This window comes from Eublepharis macularius, chromosome 12 (assembly GCF_028583425.1).
Source record: "Eublepharis macularius isolate TG4126 chromosome 12, MPM_Emac_v1.0, whole genome shotgun sequence".
NCBI lineage: Eukaryota > Metazoa > Chordata > Lepidosauria > Squamata > Eublepharidae > Eublepharis > Eublepharis macularius.
In genome coordinates this window covers 78100655-78125820 of record NC_072801.1, presented here as the reverse complement: position 1 = coordinate 78125820, position 25166 = coordinate 78100655, and the positions used below count along the sequence as shown (strand labels likewise).

The window sequence follows — 25166 nt, the reverse complement described above, 5'->3', positions numbered from 1 at the left end:
CTGTCACCCTCCTGAATTCCATCATTTGAGCATTTCCATCACTTGACGTTTCCATCATCTGAGGCATCCCAGACTTCACAGACCCTCTTTGTGGAGCAGGCTGGGGGTCTACCGGATTAGATGGACGTGCTGTTCTCTATTTCTGGAGGGTTAAGGTAATTGTAGGGGAGGGGTAAGTGCCGGTTCCTCTCCTCGATTTCTTTGGAGATCTGGGCCAGGCGATTCTGAAAAGTTGCAATGATTTGCTTTGGTCCCTCCTCCGTGAAATGTTCAGCAGGGTAGCAACCCAAGGGCCTCTGGAAAGAGAAGAGGAGATACTTCGGTGCGTTATCTTCACTGTTGATTTGGATTTGTCTCATTTTCATCACGGTTGATGATTCCTTTGTTTCTTTTATGGCATTTTACGTCATGTATACACTCTTTATGCCCTGAACTAGATAGCCCAGGCGGGCCCGATCTTGTTAGCTCTCAGAAGCTAAGCAGGGTCGGCCTTGGTTAGTAATTGGATGGGACACCTCCAGTGAAGACCAGGGTTACAGTGGTAGGCAATGGCAAACTACCTCTGTTAGTCATTTGCCAGAAAACCCCCACCAGAGGTTGCCATAAGTCAGCTACAACTTGATGGCAATCTCCACCACCATATACCCTTTATACACAGCTTAAAAATATTGAAAAATTTGGGGGAAATTTGGCATAAGGAAAACGGAGCAAAAACACTGGCAGCTTTATTTCTCACAAGGAAGAAATTAAATTGAAACAGGAACATTCAAACTGAGTCAGACTAATTTAAAGTTTAAGCATAGTTTTAAAAGATGGAGCTCTTCAAAGGGTTTGTTAATTTCATCTTCACCTCCCCTCTGAGGAGTGATCTCCAACGGCTCTGTCTTTTTAAACTACTCTTCCCGGATAACATTGCGTCTCCTTACACTTGAATGTCCCCATGTAAGACGTCTTGTGTAGAGATACTCTAAGCTGAGGGTGAGACTTGACTGATCCTCCTTGAAAGAAGAGATGTGTGCAATAACATAACAACCCATTTTTTCTTTCACCTTTGAAATGGAAGCTCAGGTTTCTTGCACTTGTGGCTAGAAGGCATCTGGACTTTCTCATTCCAGAGCAGAGTAAAACTTTGATCTCCAATGACGTGTAGATCCAGCCCAGGTCCCTCCCACCTTCCTCCCGAGTTCCTCCTTACCCTGTCCCCTGGTTCTTTGCTGAGAAGCCAGAGGATTAGCAAAGACCTGCAGGTTGTGCTGACGTCTGGCAAGGTCTCCAGGATGCTTCCAAAAGTTGCACTGTCCTTGGTCTTGGGCGGTGGCTTTCGCATGGACGAGGGGTAGTTGGGCATCCAGGCCCCAAAGTCAAACTGGACAACAAGGGAGGGGGAGGTCAGAGGAAATGGAACTGTAATGACACGTTGCTGATGAGCATTACATGCAAATAAGCCTTGGTTCTTACCACACTTAAATTAAGTGAGAGCGCTGTATAGCACATGCTGTCTGAAGCTTCAGCAAGCTCAAAATACTGAAGTGAGTATGCCTTGGCCCAGCATACCTACGGGACTGCCTCCCTCCCTATGCTCCTCCACGGCAGCTTCACTCTTCCAAACAGGGTATCCTGCAGGTGCCACCCTGCACATCAACAAAATTGACAGCAGCCCATACACGGGCTTTCTCTGTGGTGGCCCCTACCCTGTGGAATGGCCTGCCTGAGGAGGTCAGGAGAGCCCCCACTCTCCTGACTTCCCACAAACGATGCAAAACCAAATTATTCAAAAAGGTTTTTTACTCAGATAGGAGGGCTATATTGTAGGGAGGGGGTCTCAGATGATCTGCTAATGAGTTAGGGACCACACACTTCACCACTATGTTGCCTTACATACTATTTATTCCTTTAAATATGTGCTCCTATGAGCTACCTGTGCTTCGTGTTGTCTGATGTCAGCCGTAGAATTGCTTATGTTCTGTTTCAGCATCTCTTAACTCTGCATTGGATTCTTGCTAACGCTATATCTTTGTAAACTTGTGTTTATTTATCCTACAGCATTGCTTATGAAATTGTCCTTGAGACTGACTGTACTGATCTTACACTGAGTAATCTGCCTTGAGTGTCAGTGAGAAAGGTGGACTTTAAATGACATGAATGAATGAATGAATGAATGAATGAATGAATGAATGAATGAATGAATGAATGAATATGGACTCCCTGAAATAAATCTCTCTCTCGCCTGTGTTGAAAGAAACACTCTGAATTCCAATATTTTCCCAAGCTTGATCCAATTATCTTGTATTATACTTTGAAACCTAATGGGCCCAGGGTCCTTGCTCATATAATACTTGCTGGAAGGACACCCTCCCACTAGACTAACTACACCATCCAAAATAGCAGAGTCCAGTAGCACCTTTAAGACTAACCAACTTCATTGTAGCATAAGCTATAATAATAATGTGATATCAATAAATAATAATGCAATGTCAATAAATTTAAGAAATAGATCCATCAATAAGGGAAACCAGCCTGTTCCTCAGCTAAGGTTGCCAGCTGAAGGCTAGCAACACCCAAGAGACCAGGGCCAGTGGAACTTCAACACAAATGGTGTCTGTTGGCATAGAGTTTTGATGGAATCCTGTGATGTCGCAGCGTCAACACGATTTCCCTCCACCCATTTTTCTCCCACCCTATGGAGTGGTGGCAAGGGACACAGGTGATTGGAAGGAGGTTGCTGAAGTAGGCAACCTAGCCTGCCTATCTTCTGCCCCAGTACAGACTTACCAGGACACTTGGAGCCAGCCGTTAAGATTGCAAACGCTTCCAGTCACACATTCATGAAAGTGGGACAGAAGGCCAAGCTGCAAGTGACGAATGACACTTGAACGGCAAGTGAACAGACTCACGTGTATTCCTCCCTGTTCACTTGCGCTCCACCTGCTCTCCACTCGATCACATAGTGATCACTTGCCGTTCGAGTGTCATTCGTCACTTGTAGCTTGGCCCTTAGTTTCCCTTGGAAAGTACCGTCTTCAGTTTACAATAGTGCTACACTTGGTTAATTTATTAATGAATGGTATCGGATGTGAACTTTGAATGTTGTTTCATTGTATTGCCTATAGGATTTTGATATTGGATGCTTATTTATATTCTATTTATGGTTATATTTATTGATGAGACAGCGTGATATATTGAATGAATATTTATAAATTAATTGGCACTCTGCATTTTATTTTTCATTGATTGTAAACCTACTACTCTCTCCGCGGAAGATCTTTGATCTTTCTTGTTCTTATTATTCCACAGTGCCCTTTAATTTGGCGTATCCTCTGCCCCCTGCTGGGAGCAGGGAGCTCCCATTCTTTGTTCCAGCCCCAAGCGATCTGTCTGCACAGCGGGATGTTTTCTGAGGTCCGCCCTCAAAAAAGGTGTGAGAACATCACAAGGACAGCTGAATTTCTGATCCCGTTGCCATTAGGGCACTGCCATGGGTTACAAAACCTCTTAGCAAAGGCATAAGCTCCTTTGAACACCCCAAATCCATAATCTTGCAGTGAGGAAACAGTTCCGATGAATGCACCTTCAAGGCCATTTCTGCTGGCAAAAACGGTGTGGGAGAGAAGCTTGAAGCCCCCCCGCCCAGCCCTGCCCACAGTGCTCCCAAGCCAAACAGAGCAGCAGAACTTTGAAGGTGAGTTTCCACAAACATACATGTGACTATGAGCGGGACCACAAGTGACGCCTGACACAGGTTGGACACTTGTCAGCTTCCCTCAAGGTTTGATGGGAAATGTAGGCAGCTTGGCGGAATGTTGGACAAGTGACAGTTGAAAAGTCCGTTGGACAGCAGTCGGAGAGCCAAGCTGCGAGACCAGGACGCCTACATTTCCCATCTACACTTGAGGGAAGCTGACTAGTGTCCAACCTGTGTCAGGAGTCACTTGTGGTCCCGCTCTATATGTCGAGTTGGGCACCCATGCCCCAACTAACGTCACACATTTTGTGTATTTTGGCCCTCAGGGTAGGAGTGAAATCCATAAAGTGATAAGAAAAGGATGCCCCTAACCTGGCCATTGTTGACGCTGGCATGGCGGATAGAGCCAGTGAATATTACCATGGTGAGGTACTTGGTTAGCTCCGTGATAGTCTCCAGATGTGAAGGGAAACCTATAAGGACAGAGAAATCGACAACAGAGGGGTAAATGGCCTCGCCTGCTCAACTGACCCACAATCTTCCAATGTCGGCTACAGGCAATTTTGGATACATTTGGAGAAGGTGTTGGCAGCTTTAGGGCTGAAGGAAATGGATGTTACCAGAGGACTCTCGCCCAAGCAAGCCTTTGTCAAAAATCTCGGCTACCCAGGCCTGGAGTTCAGAGTCTTCCCTCACGGAAATATCTTCCGGGTAATACAGACCGACAATTCCAGACACGAAGCTGCAGAGATGAGAGGAGAGATAAGGGAGAGATGGGACAGTCATGCTGTGAGCATAGAGATAGCTTGTGTGTATATACACATTCCCCCTCTTTATGGGTTATCATAGGTGAGCAATCTCTCTCATTCTTCGATGGTGACTTACAGTCTTGCTACACAAGACGCCTCGGCGCACGTTCCTCAAGTGTAGGGAGATGTGACGTTAACTGGGAAGCATAGTTTAAAAAGACAGAGCTGGCGCAGATTGCTCCTCAGAGGGTTTGTTAATTTCATCTTTGCCTCCCGGAAGACACTGTCAATTTCATCTCTCCAGTCTAAAACTGTGTGGGATGGCAACCAGAGGGCAGCCAGGAACGGAAATGGGCTTGAACTGCCTTCCAGAGCTGGGCTTGGAGAGGTTATAGTGGGCTGAAGTTTCCCTGCTGGCATTTCACAGCCCCTTCACACAGCTCCGGTGTATAGCACAGCTTTTGCCCTGCTGCAGGCTCTGTCGTTTTAAACTACCCTTCCCAGCTAACATTGCGTATATCGACATGCAGGGGTCATTTCGTAGAAAAAGAGCTGGAGGAACTCATTAGCATAACTCATTAGCATATGCCACACCCCTTGCCACCACCGGAAGTGTGTCTTTGGCATAACTGATTTGCATATGCCACACCCCTGCCATCACCTATCCTGGCTGTTTTGGACCCAATCCTGGCCATTCAGGGCCAAAATTGGGCACAAAATGGCAAAAAGGGGCTGAACATGGTCGAAAAGGGGCCCAAAATGGTCAGGATTGGGCCGCTGCTGAGCGGGAGAGTGATCCACCACCCGTCAGAGGCCCGATTGGGGCCGTTTCGCCCCAAATCCAGGCCGAAATGAGCCCAATATGGCTGAGTCAGGTAGGCGGGGCCACCTTTCATGTGACCTCTTTGGGGAACTGCGTTCCTGCGCATTCCCCCTCGAAATGAGCCCTGTCGACATGTGTTCTTCATGTGTCAGATGCCTCGTGTAGAGAGACTCTGAGCTCTAGGCCAAACAGGGTTAGAAAAGCCCTGAGGCCGCTCATATTTTTAAGAAGTGTCATTTCCAGTGAAATCCTATGCAGAGTTACTCCAGTCTAAGCTCAACGATTTCAATAGGCTTAGACTGGAGTAACTCTACTCAGGATTTTACTGTTTGTTATTTTTATGGCCTGAGCAGGTCTTTTACGCCCATAACAACAACCCAGTCACGCCAATTAAGATTGCAGTTATGAGGCCTCGAGGGCAATCTTTGTTAATGTCTCTAGTTCTTCTAAACAGGAGTTTTAAGTCTGTAACTGGGTCCACAGTCCAGGTTTCTTGACGCTTGTCTTCTTTGCCAGCGCTTTCTGGAGGTGGAACTTCCTTCACTCCGGGGTGACGCACCCACGTCTTGATGTCCTCAGGCTTCGCGGTGGTGTGGCTTGTCAGAAGCACCTGGTGGGGGTCCTTCCCACTTCTCCTTGAGGGGATCCTCTTTCCAGATCTTCATGCTGGCACTGACCAGGCTTAGAGGAGCACAGGAGGTGTGGGCCTCCGTTGTGTTTGCACTCCATCGCTTCCAGCAGGAAACGGGAGACCAGTATGAATGTATGCAGATCAGGGGAGGGAGGGCATGAAGGGATGTGCCGGTGTTAGGCTCCCGTGGCCCTTTCTTACCTGCCCAGGGCAATGCCGTCCCCCGCTTTGGGGTCAAAAAGGAATTTTCCTCCAGCCCAGATTGGCTGGGGTTCCTGGAGGTTTTTTGCCTTTCTCTTTGCTTAGAGCAGGGGTCACTGGGAAGCTTGTTGGGGGGGGCAGTTGTGAATGTTGTGCATTGTGCAGGAGGGTGGACTAGATGACCCTAGGAGGTACCCTCCAGTTCTATGTTTCTATCCCCAAGGCCTCTATAACATCACAGGGATCTCGGGGGGCAGTTTCCCATTTTCCTGCCAGGGGGAGCAGATCCAGTGGCAGGTCTTCTGCCAGCTATAGTTGCTCCACCGAGCTGATGCTTCATTCCCCCCCCCGCCCCCAGTTGTGCCCTGAAACTTTAGGGAGGGAGAAGTAAGCACACTAGGAACAGAGAACCACAGGGGGATGATGTGGCGAGGGGAGGGGAGCGCCTCATCCTTTGCAATGGCTTTTCTTCACAGAAAACCAAATGTTGCATCTAAACACATGCTTGGTTTAAGAAATATTTTTTTGGGCAATGTTTGAAAGCATATGCTGTCCAGCAGTCTGCTTCAACAGCTCCCCGTTCCCTGGCCGTCTGTTCAAGTTATGCTGTGCGTCCAGTTTGCATTTGGGTGGATCTGAGCATGGTGGCCAAATGATCTTGCCACATGTTGGTGTAAGGAAGGGAAGGGAAGAGAGAGTGGACTTTTGGAGCCTTCTCATGGCTAGGATCGAGTGCTCCGAACACTGGGCAAGGGATTCACGTCACCCCCCTCAGACTCCGGTCAAGAAGTCTTGGCAGGGCTGTTTCTCCACCAAAGCCACCCCAGCAGAGAGGCTGGCACATTGGGACAGGCAATGGCACGTGGCAGCGGCTGAGCTCAGAGCCAAACTACAAGTGACGCCTTACACAGGTTGGACACTTGTCAGCTTCCCTCAAGTTTTGATGGGAAATGTAGGTGTCCTGGTTTTACAGCTTGGCTCTCCATTACAGCTGCAAGACCAGGATGCCTACATTTCCCATCAAAACTTGAGGGAAGCTGACAAGTGTCCAACCTGTGTCAGGCGTCACTTGTAGCTTGGCTCTCACTCTCAGCGGCCAGCAGGGGGCCAGGCATTGCCCTCTGGACAGAGGCGGCCCCTGATGAGGTCTGAGCCTGGCCCCTGTGGCGTTGTCGCAGAGACTTGGCTCAGACCTGGCCAGCAACACTGTTGGAGAAGGCACAGAGTGTACCTTGCTTGGTGAGGCAAAGCCCCTTCCATCAGCCCTGAACACAGGCCTCCTTTTCTAGCCAGTCCTTCCCCTCCCCACCTGCCACGTACCTGTGGATAGCATCCCAGAGCTTCATGCCGTCCTCCTTGTAGTGGTAGTTGGGCAGTGATTCCACCCCCCTGTCCCTGAGGTCATCGGGGAGGCAGAGGGTGGAATAAGTCAAGGATGAGAGACCCTTCGCCAGCAGGTGCGATAGACCGTGGAAGCCCGTGGCGGTGGCCTGCAGAGAGAAGACACGGCCAAGCTAGAAGAGACGAATGACACTTGAGTGGCCAGTGAGCAGACTCACGTGTATTCCTCCCTGTTCGCTTGCGCTACGTGATTGAGTGGAGTGCAAGTGGAGCGCAAGTGAACAGGAAGGAATACACGTGAGTCTGCTCACTTGCCATTCAAGTGTAACTCATCGTTTGTAGCTTGGCCCACAGTTGGAAGAGATCTGCACTGTGAAGCAGAAGAAGAAGAGCAGTGCGGTGCCTGCGTGACAGAGCTATGGAGCAGGAAGGTCCCCGGTTCTGATCGCGCCTCGGTCCTAAACTCCTTTAATGGTGGGTTTAAGGCAAGCCGCCATGCTCTTTGTCTTCAGCTCCCCAATATGGGGGTGATAATACTGGCCCACCTTACAGGTTTATTGCAAAGATTGCTTAGAAATTGTAATGGTCTCTCTCCTCTTCCATGAATGTCACCCCGCACTCCTTAGAGGAAAGATGGGATATAACTGAGAGGAACGAATGGGTGCCCATGAGGGCCAAGTGTTGTTCATTTCAGGATTGCTTTGTGTGGCACCTCTGATTCTCACAGCCTGCATGTGTTGGGCACTCAGCCCATGCTGGTGCCCCCTCTCTGGCCTCGGGGCAACCATGTGAGTCAGACTCAAGACATTTATTCTGTCACAAAACGTCAGGCAGCCATGTTGCCCTTCCTTAACAACAACAACATTTGATTTATATACCGCCCTTCAGGGCAACTTAATGCCCACTCAGAGCAGTTTACAAAGTATGCCATTATTATCCCCACAACAAAACACCCTGTGAGGTGGGTGGGGCTGAGAGAGCTCCTGAGAGCCGTGACTAGCCCAAGGTCACCCAGCTGGCTTCAAGCGGAGGAGGGGGGAATCAAACCTGGTTCTCCAGATTAGAGTCCTGCGCTCTTAACCACTGCACCAAACTGGCTCTCGCCGCAGGCGCACAGCATTTGGTCAAGTTTCATATACCGCATGCTGCCTTCCCACTAAACAGTACATCAGCATGACTTTTGGAATACCTGGACGACCCAGACATTCCTTTCCGTCTCATCTCGGCTTGCCGGGCACGTGCTTACGGCACACAGCCTCCTGTCAATCCACATCTCTGCTCACTAATCGCCAGCTGATCGGTGGGGGGAGGCAGGCTAGCAAAATGGGGGCCAGTTGTCCCCAGCCAATGACATCATTTCCAGCACAACCTGGAAGTGATGGAGTTGCACTGGGGCCAATTGTTAAAGAATCAGCCCCAGCATGATTCGGTCACTTCCGGGTCATGCATGAAGTGAAGTCATTGGCTAGGGGCAACGGCCACATGCACATGCAAGTAAGTTCCCACCACGCCATCCCTCACCTCCCCTACCTTCTGCTGGTTGTCAGGGCAACCCTATTCTCATCTGTTCTGATTGTGCACAGGAATGTGTGAATTAGGGTTGCCAACTTAGAGTTGGGAAATGCCTGGAGATTCGGGGAGGGTGGGGTTTGGGGAGGTAAGAGAACTTGTTGGGATATAATGCCATTGAATTCTACCTCCAATGCAGCCTTTTTCTCCAGGGGAACTGAACTCTGTAGTCTGGAGCTTGCTTGTAATTCCAGGAGATGTCTAAGCCCTACCTGGAGGTTGAATTTGGGTCCTGCTTTGATGTGCCACACAACCCTCTTGTCCGCTTTATCCTTTGGAAATGTGTGTCTTTCTCTAGCCAGCATCTGGCCTCATATTTATATATAAGAATGTGTTTATGAGAACTGCTGTAGCACAGTGGTTAAGTGGTTTGGCTGCTAATCAGCACTCTACTGGTTTGAATCCCGCTACTGCCAGGAACTCAGTCGGTGGCCTCGGGTTAATCCACTCCTCTCAACCCCAGCTCCCCAGCTGTATTGTGGGGATAATAATGACACTAACTTGTTCACCACTCTGAGTGGGGCACTAATCTGTCTAGAAGAATGGTATATAAGTGCAGTTGTTGATGTTGTTGTTGTTGTTAATAATAATAATAATAATAATTTTATTACTGATCAAATGTAGCCATACTCATGGTTTGTCTGCAATTGCATGTTAGCCAGTTGACGGTACCATCATTTTAATTGCCCAGTAGTGTATATGACAATTAAAGACATCTAAGGGATTTGTTACTGTGGTATGTAAATGCCCTGCCCTGACTTTGCTTGCCGGAAATCTTCCTGTTGATCGCTTGACACCGGTGTGGGAGCATATTACGCCAGTGCTACGCCAGCTGCATTGGCTGCCAGTGGAGTACCGAATCAGGTTCAAGGTTTTGGTGTTAACCTACAAAGCCCTACGTGGACTGGGACTGACGTATCTGAGGGACCGTCTCTCACCGTATGAGCCCCGGAGGACTCTCCGCTCTGGCGGAAAACATCTTTTAAGTGTCCCTGGCCCTAGGGAGGCCCGCCTGGCGTCGACCAGGGCCAGGGCCTTTTCGGTCCTGGCCCCGACCTGGTGGAATGCTCTGTCTTGCGAGACAAGGGCCCGGCAAGATTTGCTTGCATTTCGCCGGGCCTGTAAGACAGAGCTATTCTGCCAGGCATATGGCTGACGCCAGGCAGTGCCCGCCGCCCGTGAAGGGGGGGTTAAACTATCGCCCCTATGTGAACACAGAGGCATGTATGAACCCCTATGCAGCATGAATTGTAATATTTAATGTTTTTAAATGTATTATTTAATGTTTTAAAATGTTTTTAATGATGTTTGTATTTGTTATCTGCCCTGAGCGTGCGAAAGCGGGGAGGGCGGAATATAAATATAATAAATTAAATTAAATTAAATTAAATTAAATATTACAGTATTACTCTTTCGGGTCTGGCTCGGTAAGCAATTTCCTTATCAGTGGGAGGAGACAACAGGGAGTATAACGTCCCTGCTCTTGTCTGCCTCTTTATGCAAGTATAAAGTGACTCCTCTCTTCTCTCCACTTATCCCAGAAAGATAAATGAATTGACGGAAGACACATGCATTCTGTCACGAGACATTCACATCTGGTATCTCTGTGTTACCACCACACCAGAGGTTTGTTTCTCTCTTGCTTTTGGTGCTTTGATGACGCTTAAATCCATCCTGTGAGCAAATATTTCTGGTTCCGCTATGCTTACCTCATCGATGAGCCCGCCTGGGCCAAAGAGGCGAACCCGTCCAAGAACGTTGATGTGGAGCGTATATCGGGTATGTGGAATCAACAGCTGTACACATGAAAGAGAGAGGGGGGAGAACAAGGTTTGGAAGACTCCAGAGCAAGAACAAGGCTGGTGAATCGTGGTAGGCTGAGAGCCAAGCTACAAGAGACGAATGACACTTGCCCGGCAAGTGAACAGACTCTCGTGTGTTCTTCCCTGTTCACTTGCCATTCACTTGAGCTCCACTTGAGCAGGTGGACAGCAAGTGAATGGCAAGTGAACAGGAAGGAACACACGTGAGTCTGTTCACTTGCCAGGCAAGAGTAATTCATCACTTGTAGCTTGGCTCTGAGAGAGATCCCCCTTCACCAGCCTTCTCAAAAGCATGCCTGGGTCATCCATCCAGCCACAACAAGGAGAAGACAGTGCGGCAGACCAGAGGATGCCCTGTTCTTGGAGGCTTGTGCATGTCTTATGGGGAAGCGTTGACCAGCCGTTGTAGAATATCAGAATGCCAGAACACAATCACAAGTGCCTGATAAAGTGCTGGTGCTTCCGATCTCCCTGTGGTTTGTGCTTCCAGGGTGTGTGGGGGGCAGAGGATTTTGTCTCCATCTCCATCCCTCCTTTCCAAAACCCTGCCAATCTCCAGGGTTTGCAAGTTTCTCTCTTCCCAGTTTCTCCCTCCCACACACGCACGCACGCACACACCTTGTACAGAGGATGGCACATGGGCAGCTGCCGAATGGTGGCCAGAGTGAACACTTCCGCCAGCAGGTGTGTGTAAAGCAAATGAGTGAGGACTTCGTGGATGTGGAAGGTGCTGTTCCGCACCCAAAATTTAGCCAATGCCCAGTCCCACTTTGAGTCGCTGGGTAAGAAGATCGGGCTGTCTGGTCCGGGTTGCTGAGTGAGCTGGAGCGGGGAAGGAAAGGGAAATAACTCTTGAGGATCTGATCCATTTTTTAAAAAGCAAGTTGCTACTCTTCCTGTGCTACGCAGAGGATGCTGAAGATGAGCAGGAGGCACAAAACAGGCAAAAAGTATGTCTGCAGTCCAGCGTGATCTAAGGTATATTTACAGCCAGTGAATGAATATTTTTGTTGTTTTGTTAGGTTGCTGTAGAAAGGTGCATTAATCATTCAATCATAGAGTCACCGTAAGTCAAAAGTGACTTGACAGCACAAAGCACACTCGTGGAAGTGTGCATGGACTTGTGGTTTTCACCAACGTATTTTTCCAATGGATGACCTCACACTAGGCTTTGGGTTTGGCATTCTAATTCAAAGTGGTCAACCTCTGCCCCCCCCCCACACACACTGAAGATATGTGGGCACCACTATCAAACCACCACAATCCAGACCAGTATAAAATGCCCTGAGCACAAAAGAACTATTTGGTTGGATCTAGGGCTTTTTTTCTGGGAAAAGAGGTGGTGGAACTCAGTGGTAGAACTCAGGACTGCAAAATGACGTCACTTTGGGTCAGCTGGAACAAGGGAGGAGTTTTTAAAAGTTTTTTAAAGTTTAAATCATCCTTGGCGAAAATGGTTACATGGCCAGTGGCCCCACCCCCTGATCTCCAGACAGAGGGGAGTTTAGGCATGGAGGGCAATCTCAACTCCCCTCTGTATAGAGATCAGGGGGAGCGGCCACCAGCCACGTAACCATTTTCAAGAGGTGCCGGAACTCCGTTCCACCACGTTCCAGCTGAAAAAAAGCCCTGGTTGGATCCAATCCACGTCTTTGCTCAGTCTTACTCAATTCCCATTCTGACTTCAATCACATGGCGCTTTTTTTTTCAGCCCAAGTCTCATTACCCCCACCTGAGCCTCTTTTGGTGGCCAAAGGCAACCCCTCCTCCCCTTTTCACCAGCAGAAAAGCTGCTTAGATCCAACCCAATAATGATAGTATATACAATGGCGTTTGTGGGCGTGCATGGGTGATTATGAGTATGTCTAAAAAAGGTAAAGGTAGTCCCCTGTGCAAGCACCGAGTCATTACTGACCCATGGGGGGACGTCACATCACGACGTTTTCTTGGCAGATTTTTGTTACGGGGTGGTTTGCCATTGCCTTCCCCAGTCATCTACACTTTACCCCCAGGAAACTGGGTACTCATTTTACCGACCTCGGAAGGATGGAAGGCTGAGTCAACCTTGAGCCGGCTACCTGAACCCGGCTTTCGCCAGGATCGAACTCAGGTCGTGAGCAGAGCTTGGGCTGCAGTACTGCAGCTTACCACTCTGCGCCACAGGGCTCTTACATGGGTATGTCTATCTTCTGGTTAATATCTTCTGGTTAATATAAAAATGAAATTTGATTTTTAAAATCTTTCTGTTGTTTTAAGTCTGCCTGACACAAGTACAAAAGTTAAGAGACTGATGAGGGTCAAGTTATACACGCAGGTTTTTAAAAAGTTGGGTCCGAGTTCCCCAGACCCAATTCAGGTTCCTCCCAGCCACACAGCAGCTCTGGGGAATGCTGCTAAAAAAAGAAAGGAGAGTCCATGCGGCCTTGGAATGGCACTGCAAGCGAAGGAAGAGTTCTTGCCTTCCCACCCAAGCTGGTTCCCTGTGTCAGAATAACACCGGGCCGCGAGGTGGGGTGGGGGGTATTTCCCTGTTTTTACTTCTCCACGTGCACAGAATACTCCATATAGAACAGCAAAAACAGAGATCCCCCCCCCTATTATGGAAAACAGCTTGAGGCGGGAGACAGAAGCACTTGCTCCCCTGCGGTGGCATTCGAAAGCAGTTTGCACTTTCTTTTATTTTTTAACAGGCATTTCCCACAGCTGCTGTTGGACTGCAGCAAACTCATTCCAGATGCAGCTCTTTTAAAAACTTGCACATTTGGCTTGACCCAGGAAGAGCCTAGGAACTGAGTAGGATTGGCAGGCCCTTTAAAAATAACCAGGTTGGCTGCACCTGCTCCTGCCACGGTCCACCCTGAGTTCCATCCCTGTTAGACTTCCATATCCTCCAATTCCAGACAGCAGAGTTATGCAAAGCAACGGCTCAGCCTACGGACTATTCAGACAATTTGCATACGATGCACTTCCTCTGCGGCACCTTGCAAAAAGGTTGCGCAACGGGCTTATGTAGAGTTTAATGACTCCAGCGAAAACGTTTGCTGGAAGCACCTTAATGAAATCTTCACAGGAACCGTGGTGCGAAGGATAAGAAGTGATGAGAGAGCCCCATAAAAGGGGGCCAGTCCCCCAGTGCGTGTTCCTGCATCGGAGAGGACCCTGGCCGGAGGGGAAGGGCATTACCTGAATAGCGATGGGTACGATTTCCCCCTGAGGATTGAGGTACAGGAGGCAAAGGGGGGCAGCGATGTGTTGGTGGTGTCCATTCAGTTTTGTGGTTGGGGTGCCTTCCAGAATCTGACAGTCAATTAGGAACAGGTTGCCTTTCTGTTCAAGACACAGAGAGAAAACGGCATTCATGGAGAGTGGAAGGACGGGACAAGATCGTTTTAGCTCCACCGTAAAAAATGAGATACAAGAAATACCTTTGGAATTCATGGTTGGAATTTTAAAAAGTTTTTAAAAGAGCTTCAGCCCCCAAAGTCACCCTGCAGTTATGCACATTTGCCTGTAAGTAAGCCCCAGTGGGACTTACTTCTGAGTAGACGTCCCGGGATTGCAGTGACACCCTTCTCAGTTGACTGAAGTCAATGGAATTTGCATAAGACTGCACTTTTAGGGAGCAACGTTGAGCAGGGCCGTTTCCACACTACTCATGTTAATCAGGAACGCTGCGGAACGTCGCAAAAAAACTGCAGAAGATAAGTGTCTTCTCGCGCGAGTTTTGCGCGACATCGCAGGTTTTTAGCGACATTCCGCAATGTTCCGGATGAAGGTGAGTAGTGTAGAAACGGCCAAAGTCTACTCAGAAATGTCCCATTTTAATCAGTGGGACTTACTCCCAAGAAAGAATTCTTAGGATTGCAACCTAACAGTGTTAAATATTTGTTTAGGCAATGAGCAAGGCCAACCCCCCTTCCCATTTCCAAAGAAAGTCAACGGGGAGGCACCAGTTCCACTTGACATTCAGCCCTGGTCATCGAGGCAGGTAAGAGGGGGGGCCAAGGGAGGTGGCGGATGAACACAGGTCTCGGACGCCATCTCAGCAGGATGGTCTCCTTAGAAGCCCCCCTGGAAGGAATGGGAACTGCTGAGAGGAGGGGGGGGAAGGCCAGCTCCTGTGGGCCCTACCAGCTCAGCTGTCATAGGATTCAACCCGTTGCTTTTATGGTTTTTACTTTGCTTTTGTGACCCATGTGGTAAGCTGCTGTGAGCATTTCCTCTGGAAAACACAGCAAATATATTTATTTATTTTATTTATTTCAAATTTGTATTCCGCCCTCCCCGCAAGCGGGCTCAGGGAGGATAACAACATATTAAAAACACAATTAAAAATTTATGTTCATTAAAAACAACACCTTTAAAACAGGATGGTGGACAGCCTTCACAGGGAGGGTTAAGATTTATACACCCCTTTTTTCCAGGCTGTCTTGCAGGCCCGGCGAAAAGATAGTAGGTCCTGCCGGGCCCTGATTTCAGCAGACACAGCGTTCCACCAGGTGGGAGCCAGGACCGAAAAGGCCCTGGCTCTAGTCGAGGCTAGGCTGGCCTCCTTGGGGCCAGGGACAGCTGTTTGTGTCCTGATTGGAGTGTCCTCTGGGGAATATATGGGAGTTTGGGAATATATCCCAAATAAATAAAGAACCTAGCATATTCGTATCCCGCTATTCTTCCAATGAGCTCAGGACAGCATACATGCATGGTTCTCTCCTTCAGAAGCTGATCTTCACAACAACCTTGTGAAGTAGAGTAGGCTTAGAAGGAGGGACTGCCCAGTGTCGCCTAGGGACCTGCATGGCTAGTTATAGCTCTCCAACAAGTTTCACATCCCTGCTTAGCTTCACATGTTGAGGTGGGGAAGCTGCCAGGGCCCATGGCTTCTGGGGGTGGGGGGGCTCGCTGGGGTTGGCTGCCTACTCACGCATCTCCCCTGACGCCTGCACTCGCGCCCTTCCGCTGCCTACTTGCGAGTGCTTTGTCACCTCTGGTCCCAGCTGCATGTGCTGCCTAGCACTGCTGGAGAAGGGCATGTGGGTGGCGCACAAAGCATCGGCATTCCTGGTGACCATGGCTGGGACACTCCTAGCTGCACCCACCACCCAGCACCATCGGGGAAAGGGCGTGCAGGCAGCGTGGGCAGCTGTGACTGCAGGTGATAGGAGAGCTTGTGAGTGGGCAAAGGAAAGACACGCAGACACATGGTGTGTGGGCACAAAGTGGGGCCTGGTAAAGGGCATGGGGGACCCTGAACACACTCTGCCCAAGGCCCCCCAAACCTGGGCCGTTTCCAGACGGCTTACCTGCCTCCGGAACATCGTGCCATCTTGAGGGGAAAACGCAAAATATCGTGTTTTCTCGTGCGAGTTTTGTGCGACGTCGCGCACAAAAACGCGAAATATCGCGTTTTCTCGCACGAGTTTTGTGCGACGTCGCGTTTTCCCTGCAAGATGGCATGACTTTCCGGAGGCAGGTAAGCCGTCTGGAAATGGCCCTGGAAATGACCCAGCCTCAGAGCTTACTAGGTGATCTTGGATCTGTCACTTTCCCCCAGCCTAACCTACCTCACAAGGCTGTTGTGAGGAGGATATACGGAATAGATTTGCATTTTTAAAAGACTAGTGCAGAACAGCTGTGCATTGTGCAGTTGGACTGTGTTTGTGCGAGTGTGTCCCCTTACCGTCAACTCTTTGTCGAGGGTCGTGTGCTTCTCCAAGAATTCTGCCACCATCTCGTGAGTGACGGGGAATTTGGCTGGAATCTCAGTGCACTTCTGGATAATTATGGGGTTGACTCCGTTGAGATACTGGTAGCCAAAGAAAGCATCTTCATCCCAATGCATGCTGACATATTCTGGGGACACAGAGATGTCCTTACAAAATAATAGAGATGGCAAATTTCCCCCTCAGGTTTTGCAGGGGAGAGGGACATTCTCAGGGGTCTTGCTACAGGGAAGGGCTGTTGTTTTAGAGCCTTATTGCTCCTCCCACAGCCTGCATTGGGAACAATATTCAGGGCTGCACATTTGCCATGAAGTGAAGAAAAAAATGAAGAATGGAGTTGTGGGTGAAAAATCCTCCAGCCTTCTGAGTATCTCCTCTTTTTCTCTTAAAACAAAAACACTAGCTTCTAGTCCATGTGCCTATAAAGATGTGTTTGAAAATGTATTATCAACATTTTCCGAAATCCCAGGTGACTGAATGAGTTTTTCAAGGGCTGGGGTGAGTCTTTGGCTCCTTGAGCTTTCCATAAATAGCAAATTTATGCAAAAGAAGAGGGGGGAAGGGGGTCCAAAGAGGGAGGTCTGCAAACTGGCGTCAGCATTTTGACCCATCTCTCTTCCTGTCCTTTGAAGGGCAGCTTTACCTTCAAACATTGGTGGTGGTGGTGGTCGAGAGTGCCGTCAAGTCATAGCTGACCTAGGGCAACCCCTGCTGGAGTTTTCAAGGCAAGTGCCGCACAGAGGCGGTTTGCCACCGCCTGACTCTGCATTGCAACCCTGGTCTTCTCTGGAGGTCTCCCATCCAATTACTAACCAAGGCCCTTGATAGCCCAGCCAAGCCTGATCTCATCAGATCTCGGAAGCTATGCGGGGTTGGCCTTGGTTAGCTCTGACTCTCCAAAGCTCATACCCTGGCAGCCTGGTTGGCCTTTAAGGTGTTGCTGGGCCCAAATCTTGCTCATATGACTTAACTGTCTTTTGGTGCTCTCAACAGTGGTGCCTTGGAAGTAGCGTGATGGTGGACCTGCCCACACCTTTTGATGTATGCCTAAGAGTGCAATGGAGTTTCTAGTCCGCATTGAGGACTGTGGGCTCAGAAGCAGAGGGCGGGGAAAAAATCATTCTGGGTGAATTGATGGGATGAGGGGTTCAGGTGAGTCCTGGTTCACACCATGAGTGCCTGAAAATGTCCGGAATGGAATGAGCTGGGATGGAAGAGATACTAACCTGACGCTGGTGATCGGTAGAACCAAAAGGCCCTTCTGACATCATCAAGTTTGCTCCAAGATTTCTTACAGTCCAATAAGCCTTTCAACTTCAGCTCAACTTCTCTGACAATGAGAGAGGAAGAGGAAAAGACATACTGAAAGTGGGGAAACGGGGCTGGCACCTTTTAAAAACCTCCAAGGCTCTTGTGCATTTCAGAACTGCACAACCGGCAGATGTTCAACAGGTACAGCTTTTCCTTGGAGAGATGCACAATGGGGAAAGTTTCATCCATTCAATGCTTGCCTACCATGCAGCTGTGAAAGGTACATGACCCCCCCCCCCCGCCCATTCACCAAAGACTGATGGTAAAGTTCGTCCTCTTTTGCTTTGCCCAGAGCTGTCTCCCAGCCAATCCAGACCAACTCCCTTGTTTGGGTGAAACCTTTTCAGAGCATTTAAGCAATTCAATTGAGTTGCTCTTGGAAGGTTGTCTGGGCTGAAATTTTCATGCACATTCCAAACAGGAATGCCACCCAAATTTTGCAGCCTAACTTGAAATACCCCATTTTGTTGCTGCTCCCCCCAGTGCAAACTGAGCTGTAAGTCTCGATTATTACATCACGTTTTTGCTTTCTTATGCTGAATTACGCAACATTAACCACTGTTGTGTCAGTTATGCATAGATGGCTTGTAGCGTGTAAATGGTGCCAAACAAACGAAGGAACAACCGAAAACTCAGGAATGTCAGTATTAAAAATGGCTCAGGTAAAATTATGGCAGCAAGATAAAAAAGGGCACCTTAGCACATCTAATTCAGAGCTGCAGGAAGTGAATTTCAATAGTCATAGCTTTGGTGGGGAGCAGGGCTGGATTGAGGGGGCAGGGGGGTAGTCTGCCCCTGGTGCCACCAAGGAGGGGGCATCGGGCGCAGCTGCCAGCCACCGGGAATGCGCAGGCGGCAGCGCGGGTGGCCTCCCAGCCCCCCCATGCTGCCTTTTGCCTGCCCCGCAGGACAGGGGGTGGCCAGCTTGCCGCGTGCCCCCTGTCCTGCGGGGCAGGCAAAAGGCAGCACAGGGGGCTGGAAGGCCGCCCACGCCATTCACCTGCCCCACAGGACAGGAGGGGGCCAGCAGCCCTTTGTCCTGCGGGGCAGGCGAATGGCACGGGCGGCTTCCCAGCCCCCCGCACTGCCTCTGCCAACTCTGTGGCGTGCTGGGGCACCTGGCTTGCCGCGCGGGCGGCACGCTCTGCCCTGTGTGATGACATCACAGAAGTGACATCATCATGCAGCGCTGGGAGTGCACACACGTGCTGTGCTCACGCACACGGGGCCAGACTTGGGTTGCCGTGGGCACCAGCAACCCTAGAACCGGCCCAGGTGGGGAGCTCTATTAAGGATAACCCCAACTCCCCTTCTTTGCTTGGACTTACCCAGCTGCCATATTCACCTCTAAGGTGCTGGTCTTTGTGCGGGAATATTGGTCGTTGGGATGCAAATTATCAACAGTGTCCACGTCCAGGCACTTTGGCCAGCCTGGCTGAAATTCTTTATATCTGCAATGAAAAGAAAAAGTGAAAGTTTCTCCTTAAGCCACTGTTCTTACACTCTTTAGAAATGGTGTTCAAATGGCGCTTTCACTTCTCAAGGCATGCTCTGAAAAATATCCAAACAATGATAGGTGTGTTTTTTTCCGGATGGAATAAAAAAAAAATGAAGAGCAGTTCCTTCACCTCATTTTTGCTTCTGCAGTGAGGGCAGGTGACTGACAGTGCAATTCTAAACAGAGTTACTCCAGTCTAAGCCCGTTGATTTCATTGGTCTTAGGCTGGAGTAACTGCTGCTCAGCCAGCCTGATTTGGCCCCAGTGCAGCCAAATTGGGCAGCTGGAGGGCACATGAGCGTGCCAGGCCATCTTCCTCCCCCCAGCATCGCTCCCCACCACTCAGACAGCCTGATTTGGCCCCAATGTGGCCAAATCAGGCAGCTGGCAGGCGCATGAGCACGCCAGGCCACCTCCCTCCCCATGGCATTGCTCCCCATCGCTCAGCTGACCCAGGGCCCACCAGGGGGCCTGGCACCCCCCCCCCCCAGCACTCCCTGCCTGCAGCGGCCCGATCCAGCACCAACTGGCCGAAACAGGCTGCTGCCAGGCTCAGGAGCCCACCAGGGTGCCTGACACCACCCCTCCCCAGTGGGGCTCCCTACATGCGGTGGCCCGCTCCATCCTCATCAGGGCCAGTACGGGCTGCTGCCCATTGCAGGTACCCACCATGGCGCTTGCGCCCTCCATCGCAAAGCTGGGGAGGGGGCAATGCCTGCCCCGCCTGCCCTGTCCTTTCTAGAGCCCGTTGTATTTTATCCCCACAACAGGCTTTGTTAATAGTTCATTCATAACAGTGAACGTTAGTTCACTAGACAAACAGGCTTCTTATTGGACTCTGTCAGCCCCACCCCTAAAGGTCAAAGATGAAAGGTCGGATGACGGCACCCTTGTTAGGTCATGAAGCATAGGTAGTATGAACCTGTACACTGGGGTCTCTTAGCCTTGTGGGGCCTCGGAGCATTTTGTCCCTCCCCCATTGTGATACACCTGAGGTGTGCAGGAAGAGAGGCACTGCTTGAGCCAGGAGGGGCTACCTGAATGACGGAGGTTGGACGAGACACTTGGGGCCAGGCAGGAATGGAAGAAGCTGCCCTTTAGCGGCTAACAGCCAACAATAAGACTTATTCTCTATACATCTGTACAGCCTGCTGTGAAATGCATCTAAGCCGGTGGCCATCACTACAGCTCATGGCAGTGAATTTCTCGAGTCAACTGCCTGTTCTGCAAAAGCAGTGCTATCTTTTGTCCGTCATAAATCAATGCCCCATTTCTTTGTTCTGCCATTTTTATGTCATCTATATGTAATCAATACCAGGGCTTTTTTTCAGGGGGAACGTGGTGGAACGGAGTTCTGGCACCTCTTGAAAATGGTCACATGGCCGGTGGCCCCGCCCCCTGATCTCCAGACAGAGGGCAATCTAAACTCCTCTCTGTCTGGAGATCAGGGGGTGGGGCCACCAGCCATGTGACCATTTTCTCCGAGGGCAACCCACTGAGTTCCACCACCTCTTTTCCCAGAAAAAAAGCCCTGATCAATACAAAAAATGTGGCACATTAAAGGGAAACATTCAGCACAAGGGAGAAGCAAAACCCAAAAGGGGGCACACAGGAACTATTTACCTTTGACAGACGGGTGATCTTTGTTGTGTCTATTTTGGCCCTGTGATTCATGTGTCAAGGACAAAACACCTACCTGTAGGCCTGCTGCTTGGCTCTGAGCTCCTCTTTCCGGTGCCGTAAAAGCAACTGGTTATCAGCATCCTTGCGGATGGTTTTGGCTGGAAGAAAGCCAGGAAAGACAACAAGAGGCTATTAGAGGATCCAAGGAGATCATGACCCCTGCTGTTTTCGCTGGTTTAGCTTTAGAAGGAGATCAGACAGACTCATGGAGGAAGGATTCTATCAGCAGTAGGATTGCCAACCCACGGCTGGCACCCAGTAGGAAGTGTGGGGGTGGGGACCTACGTGATTTGCATCACAGCAATGTAAATTCCAGCATGAACCAGAAATGACAACACTGCGTCACTCGGATTCACCCCAAATTCTATGGTTTAACCATAGATTTTGGGTGAATCCTAGGGCTTTGCACAGATGCGATGACATCACTTCCAGTATGTACCAGAAGTGAAGTGCACGGCATTGGTGCAGTGCCAAATTGCGCCCCCTTTTACCCAGTGTCCTGCCGAACAGTGGGGGTGCAGGGCTGGAGGTCTCCCACCATAGCAGGAGAACTGGCCACCTTAATGACTAAATGGAGCCTCCATGTTTAGAGGCAGTAAATCCCTGAATACCAGTACTAGGGGCACAACAGCAGAGGAATAGCAGGATTCTAGTCCAGTGGCACCTTAGAGACCAATGAGATTTTCAGAGTGTAAGCTTTCGAGAGACACAGATCCGTTCAGTCAAAGCTCTGAAGATGGGAGCTCTGACTGTCAAAAACTTAACACTCTTGGTCTCTAAGGTACCACTGAACTAAAATCCTGCTGTTCTGCTGAAGACCAACACGGCTACCCACCAAGCAGAGTGATGTTTTGGCATTCATGGGCATTCTCTGGGCATCTTGTGGGCCACGGTGTGAAACTGAATTCCAGACTAGCTGGACCACAGGTCTTATTCAGCATTGCTACACTTATGTTGGCAAGACAATGTGACTTTGTTTTCATTAAGTAAAGAGGCAAAAATGGGGTTTGCTCCAACTTATCTCTGCCAGTCAGCATGCTCTGGACATTTTCTGACTCTGAAGTCTGCTTGAATCCAGTGCGACAGCTAAGAAAAACGTGTTTTCAAAGCAATTTCTGGCAATCTCAGCGTTAGGTAGGCTTGCCGTTTGCTCACTGGCTCCCATTACCCATTGGCTCTCTGGTAGCTAGTGGGAGGGGGGGAATTAAACTCCCCATCAGGCAACAGTGCTACATCACTTCCTGGGGAAACCCAGAAGTGATTCCATGGCCTTCTAGCAATTGCCAGAAACTCTATGGTTTTACAATAGAGTTTCCAGCAATTCCTAAAGAAGCATAGCGTCGCTTTCTGGTTTCCCCAGAAGCAATGTAATTCCATCACCCAACAGAACCCTCCATGTCCCCTCTAGTCCTATGTGTTGCCAGTGGCTAATGCCTGCAACCCAATGTTAGGCTTTTGCTCAGTGGTTTTGGGGTAGGGCAGGGGTTTCATTTGTGCACAACTGAGGCAGAAGTTCCCACCTGCTCCTTCTCTCAGCTCCAGTGTATTATATCCCACAATCCATTGGTAGCAAGGGAAACGGTAAATTTCTTCCTGGGGACCTGCCACCTCTACAAAGCTGCAGTTCCAGCTGGTCTGGGGGAAGATGCTGTAGCGCTCCTTGTGCAGCCGGACCAGCAGGATGGGTCCCAATTCTTGCTCACTTTGAACCACGTATTCGTCCACCTTAGGGGGGAAGAAGGGCAGGGAAGGGCGAGTTTAGAGCAAGCACCTGCCAACATTTCTTATCGGCCCTTGTCATTTTAGCCCAGTGTTCCTAGTGGATCCTAAGAAGAAAAGAGCAAGAGTCCAGTAGCACCTATAAGTCTAACAAAATTTGGGGTAAGGTATGAGCTTTCGTGAGTCACAGGTCACTTCTTCAGATATAGCTAAAACACGAGTCCATCTGTTCTTATATCTTGGAGAGTGGAGTGATTACTGAAGCCAAATGATAATACCCGGTGAATGACAATAGTTAAGTTCATTTTGTACTCTGTGTTGTCGTTGAGTAATACATCAGATGTCTTGCTTGCTCTTACCGATAGATCGGGCTGCTTTGGACTGTTCTTCCAAGTTGGTGTGGGACAGATAGGGATAAATCAAATCAGGAAACAGGTTGCAATTGTATAAACCAAACTCTGCCTTTAACCGCCCCCCCCCCCCTCCACACACACACACTTGCAAAGTCTAAAGCACTCACCGCCCCAGGTGAAAAATCCTTGCCACATCTGTCCAGCAGGAACTTGGGACTTTCCCCCTGAGTTCCCACCAAGGTGACGGCGATGGAGTCCATGGTCCCCCCACACAGAAAGTTGCCTGTGGCCACTCGGACTCTGTAGGTGGCCATGGAGCCTGTAGGAGGAGAGACTGCAGTTGCCCCAAACCAGACGGGTGTCTGTCCGTCGCATTCTGCTAGGAATCTTATATACAGGAGAGGCCCAGCCAGTTGGCTCCATCTCCCGCCTTGGAGGGGTGAGGCACTTAATAGACAAAGAGAGTAATCAGGAAGATGCTTAAAGAGCCTCCTCCTAACTCCCACACACCTCCACCGGTGGAGCGAGAAGCAGGCAGGAGTGCTGCGGCATATGGTGGGGCGGGAAGGGCTTTCCAGCACAGAACGTCCCAACTCCGGGATCACTCCCAACCAAGGGCTTCTTGTAAGCTTTTGTTGTGGGATTACCACGTAAGTCCGGCAGCCTGTGACAACGCTTGACGGCTCCACCTCGATTAAAGAGCTTAGTTGTGGAATCCTGCCAGTGGGGCATAGAAATCCTCACGGGAAATTATCCGAACGGTGAACAAACCACAAGGTATCAATTGATTGGCTAATTCCATGTGAATGAAATCCAAAAATATGGGATGAATTTCCTTGATGCTCTGGGTAACCTTCCTCAGACCTGTATGGCAGCTTGGAGCCGATTCCAAAGAATCTTCTGGAAACAACATCAACAGGGCCACCTCTGTCATTAGACAGGGTTTGGCCCTATTATTAAGTTGCTTCGGGTGGCCCAGTTCAAACCATTAAAAGGTTGCAGGTTGTCAGTTGTATCATTCTATCACCTTTTTAAACAATGCTTTTTACTACTAGGAATAAAGGAGATTGAATTATTTGAATTCTTTGATGCAGAAGGCCAGCCTTAATCTAAAGTATTTAAAAAAAACAAAAACACAACAGGAGCAATTCGGGAGTGTGTGGGATTGTGGAACGTTGGTATTAGGGCTGCCGCTATAGCAGGACATCTTCCGACAGCAATCCTTGACTCCCCAGCACAGCTCAATAGGGAAGTGGCAGGGAAATGGTGCAAAAATTGGCATTGTGGCAAGGCCACGTGACACTTCCAGAACGAACCTGGAAGTGATGATATTGCATCAGTGCAACACATAATGCTCTACATCCTAGTGCACTGCACTAACGCAATGATGTCACTTCCAGGATTGGCCTGGCATTGCTGCAACTTCGCTCCCCACGTCCCCATTCCTTCAGTATCCCAGCGGATGCCAGCCACCAGCTGGCAACCGTAGTTGGTATTGTTGTAAACCCACAACCTATTCCAGAAAAGAGAGGGGATTGTAATAGAATCACATTGGAAGAAGGGGGTTGCTTGGTCACTATTCACTTCCGGAAGAAGGGAGCTCAGACTCTCAAAAGCTTATGCCCGGAATATCTTATTGGTGTCTAAGGTGCCACTGGACTCAAATTCTGCTGTTCTACTGCAGACCAACATGGCTTCCTACCTGAAACTATTCACTTCCTGTTACAGGTAGGAAGTGTTCTGTTACAGGCAGAAGATGAAGTTGAATAGGGCGGTTTTTGTACCTCCTCACAATGTAGGGAGTTGATGCAGCAGAATATCGCTGTGTCGTGCCAGGCGCACATGACCTTGAATGTGCAGTGGTTAGCATTTCAGTCTTGCATTGGGGAACTCCAGTAGGGTTACCAGGTGCCCGCCAGTGGCGGGCAAACTCCCGGGGATTTGCCCCCTTATCCGCCGATTGCTGAGTGGTTGGTGGGAGGGGGCAAAGTCTCAGAGCATGCCCGCCACTGGCATGCACCTCAGGAGAGCGCCCTGTATGTGTGCTCCCACCCCTTGTGCTG

General features: G+C 49.6%; 1 protein-coding gene across 1 annotated transcript; it reads right to left on the bottom strand.

Moving 5' to 3' along the window:
* Nucleotides 1-66: 66 nt before the first annotated feature.
* Nucleotides 67-23417, bottom strand: LOC129338828 (hydroperoxide isomerase ALOXE3-like). Its single transcript, XM_054993335.1, has 15 exons — nt 23271-23417; nt 22552-22756; nt 21045-21129; nt 19196-19301; nt 18465-18481; nt 17766-17869; nt 16497-16669; nt 14003-14146; nt 11438-11641; nt 10706-10792; nt 7407-7576; nt 4303-4424; nt 4055-4155; nt 1196-1366; nt 67-296 (listed from the first exon to the last, which is right to left on the bottom strand). The coding sequence occupies exons 1-15, from the start codon at nt 23415-23417 to the stop codon at nt 117-119; spliced, it is 2016 nt and encodes a 671-aa protein (XP_054849310.1). The 3' UTR covers nt 67-116.
* Nucleotides 23418-25166: the final 1749 nt, after the last annotated feature.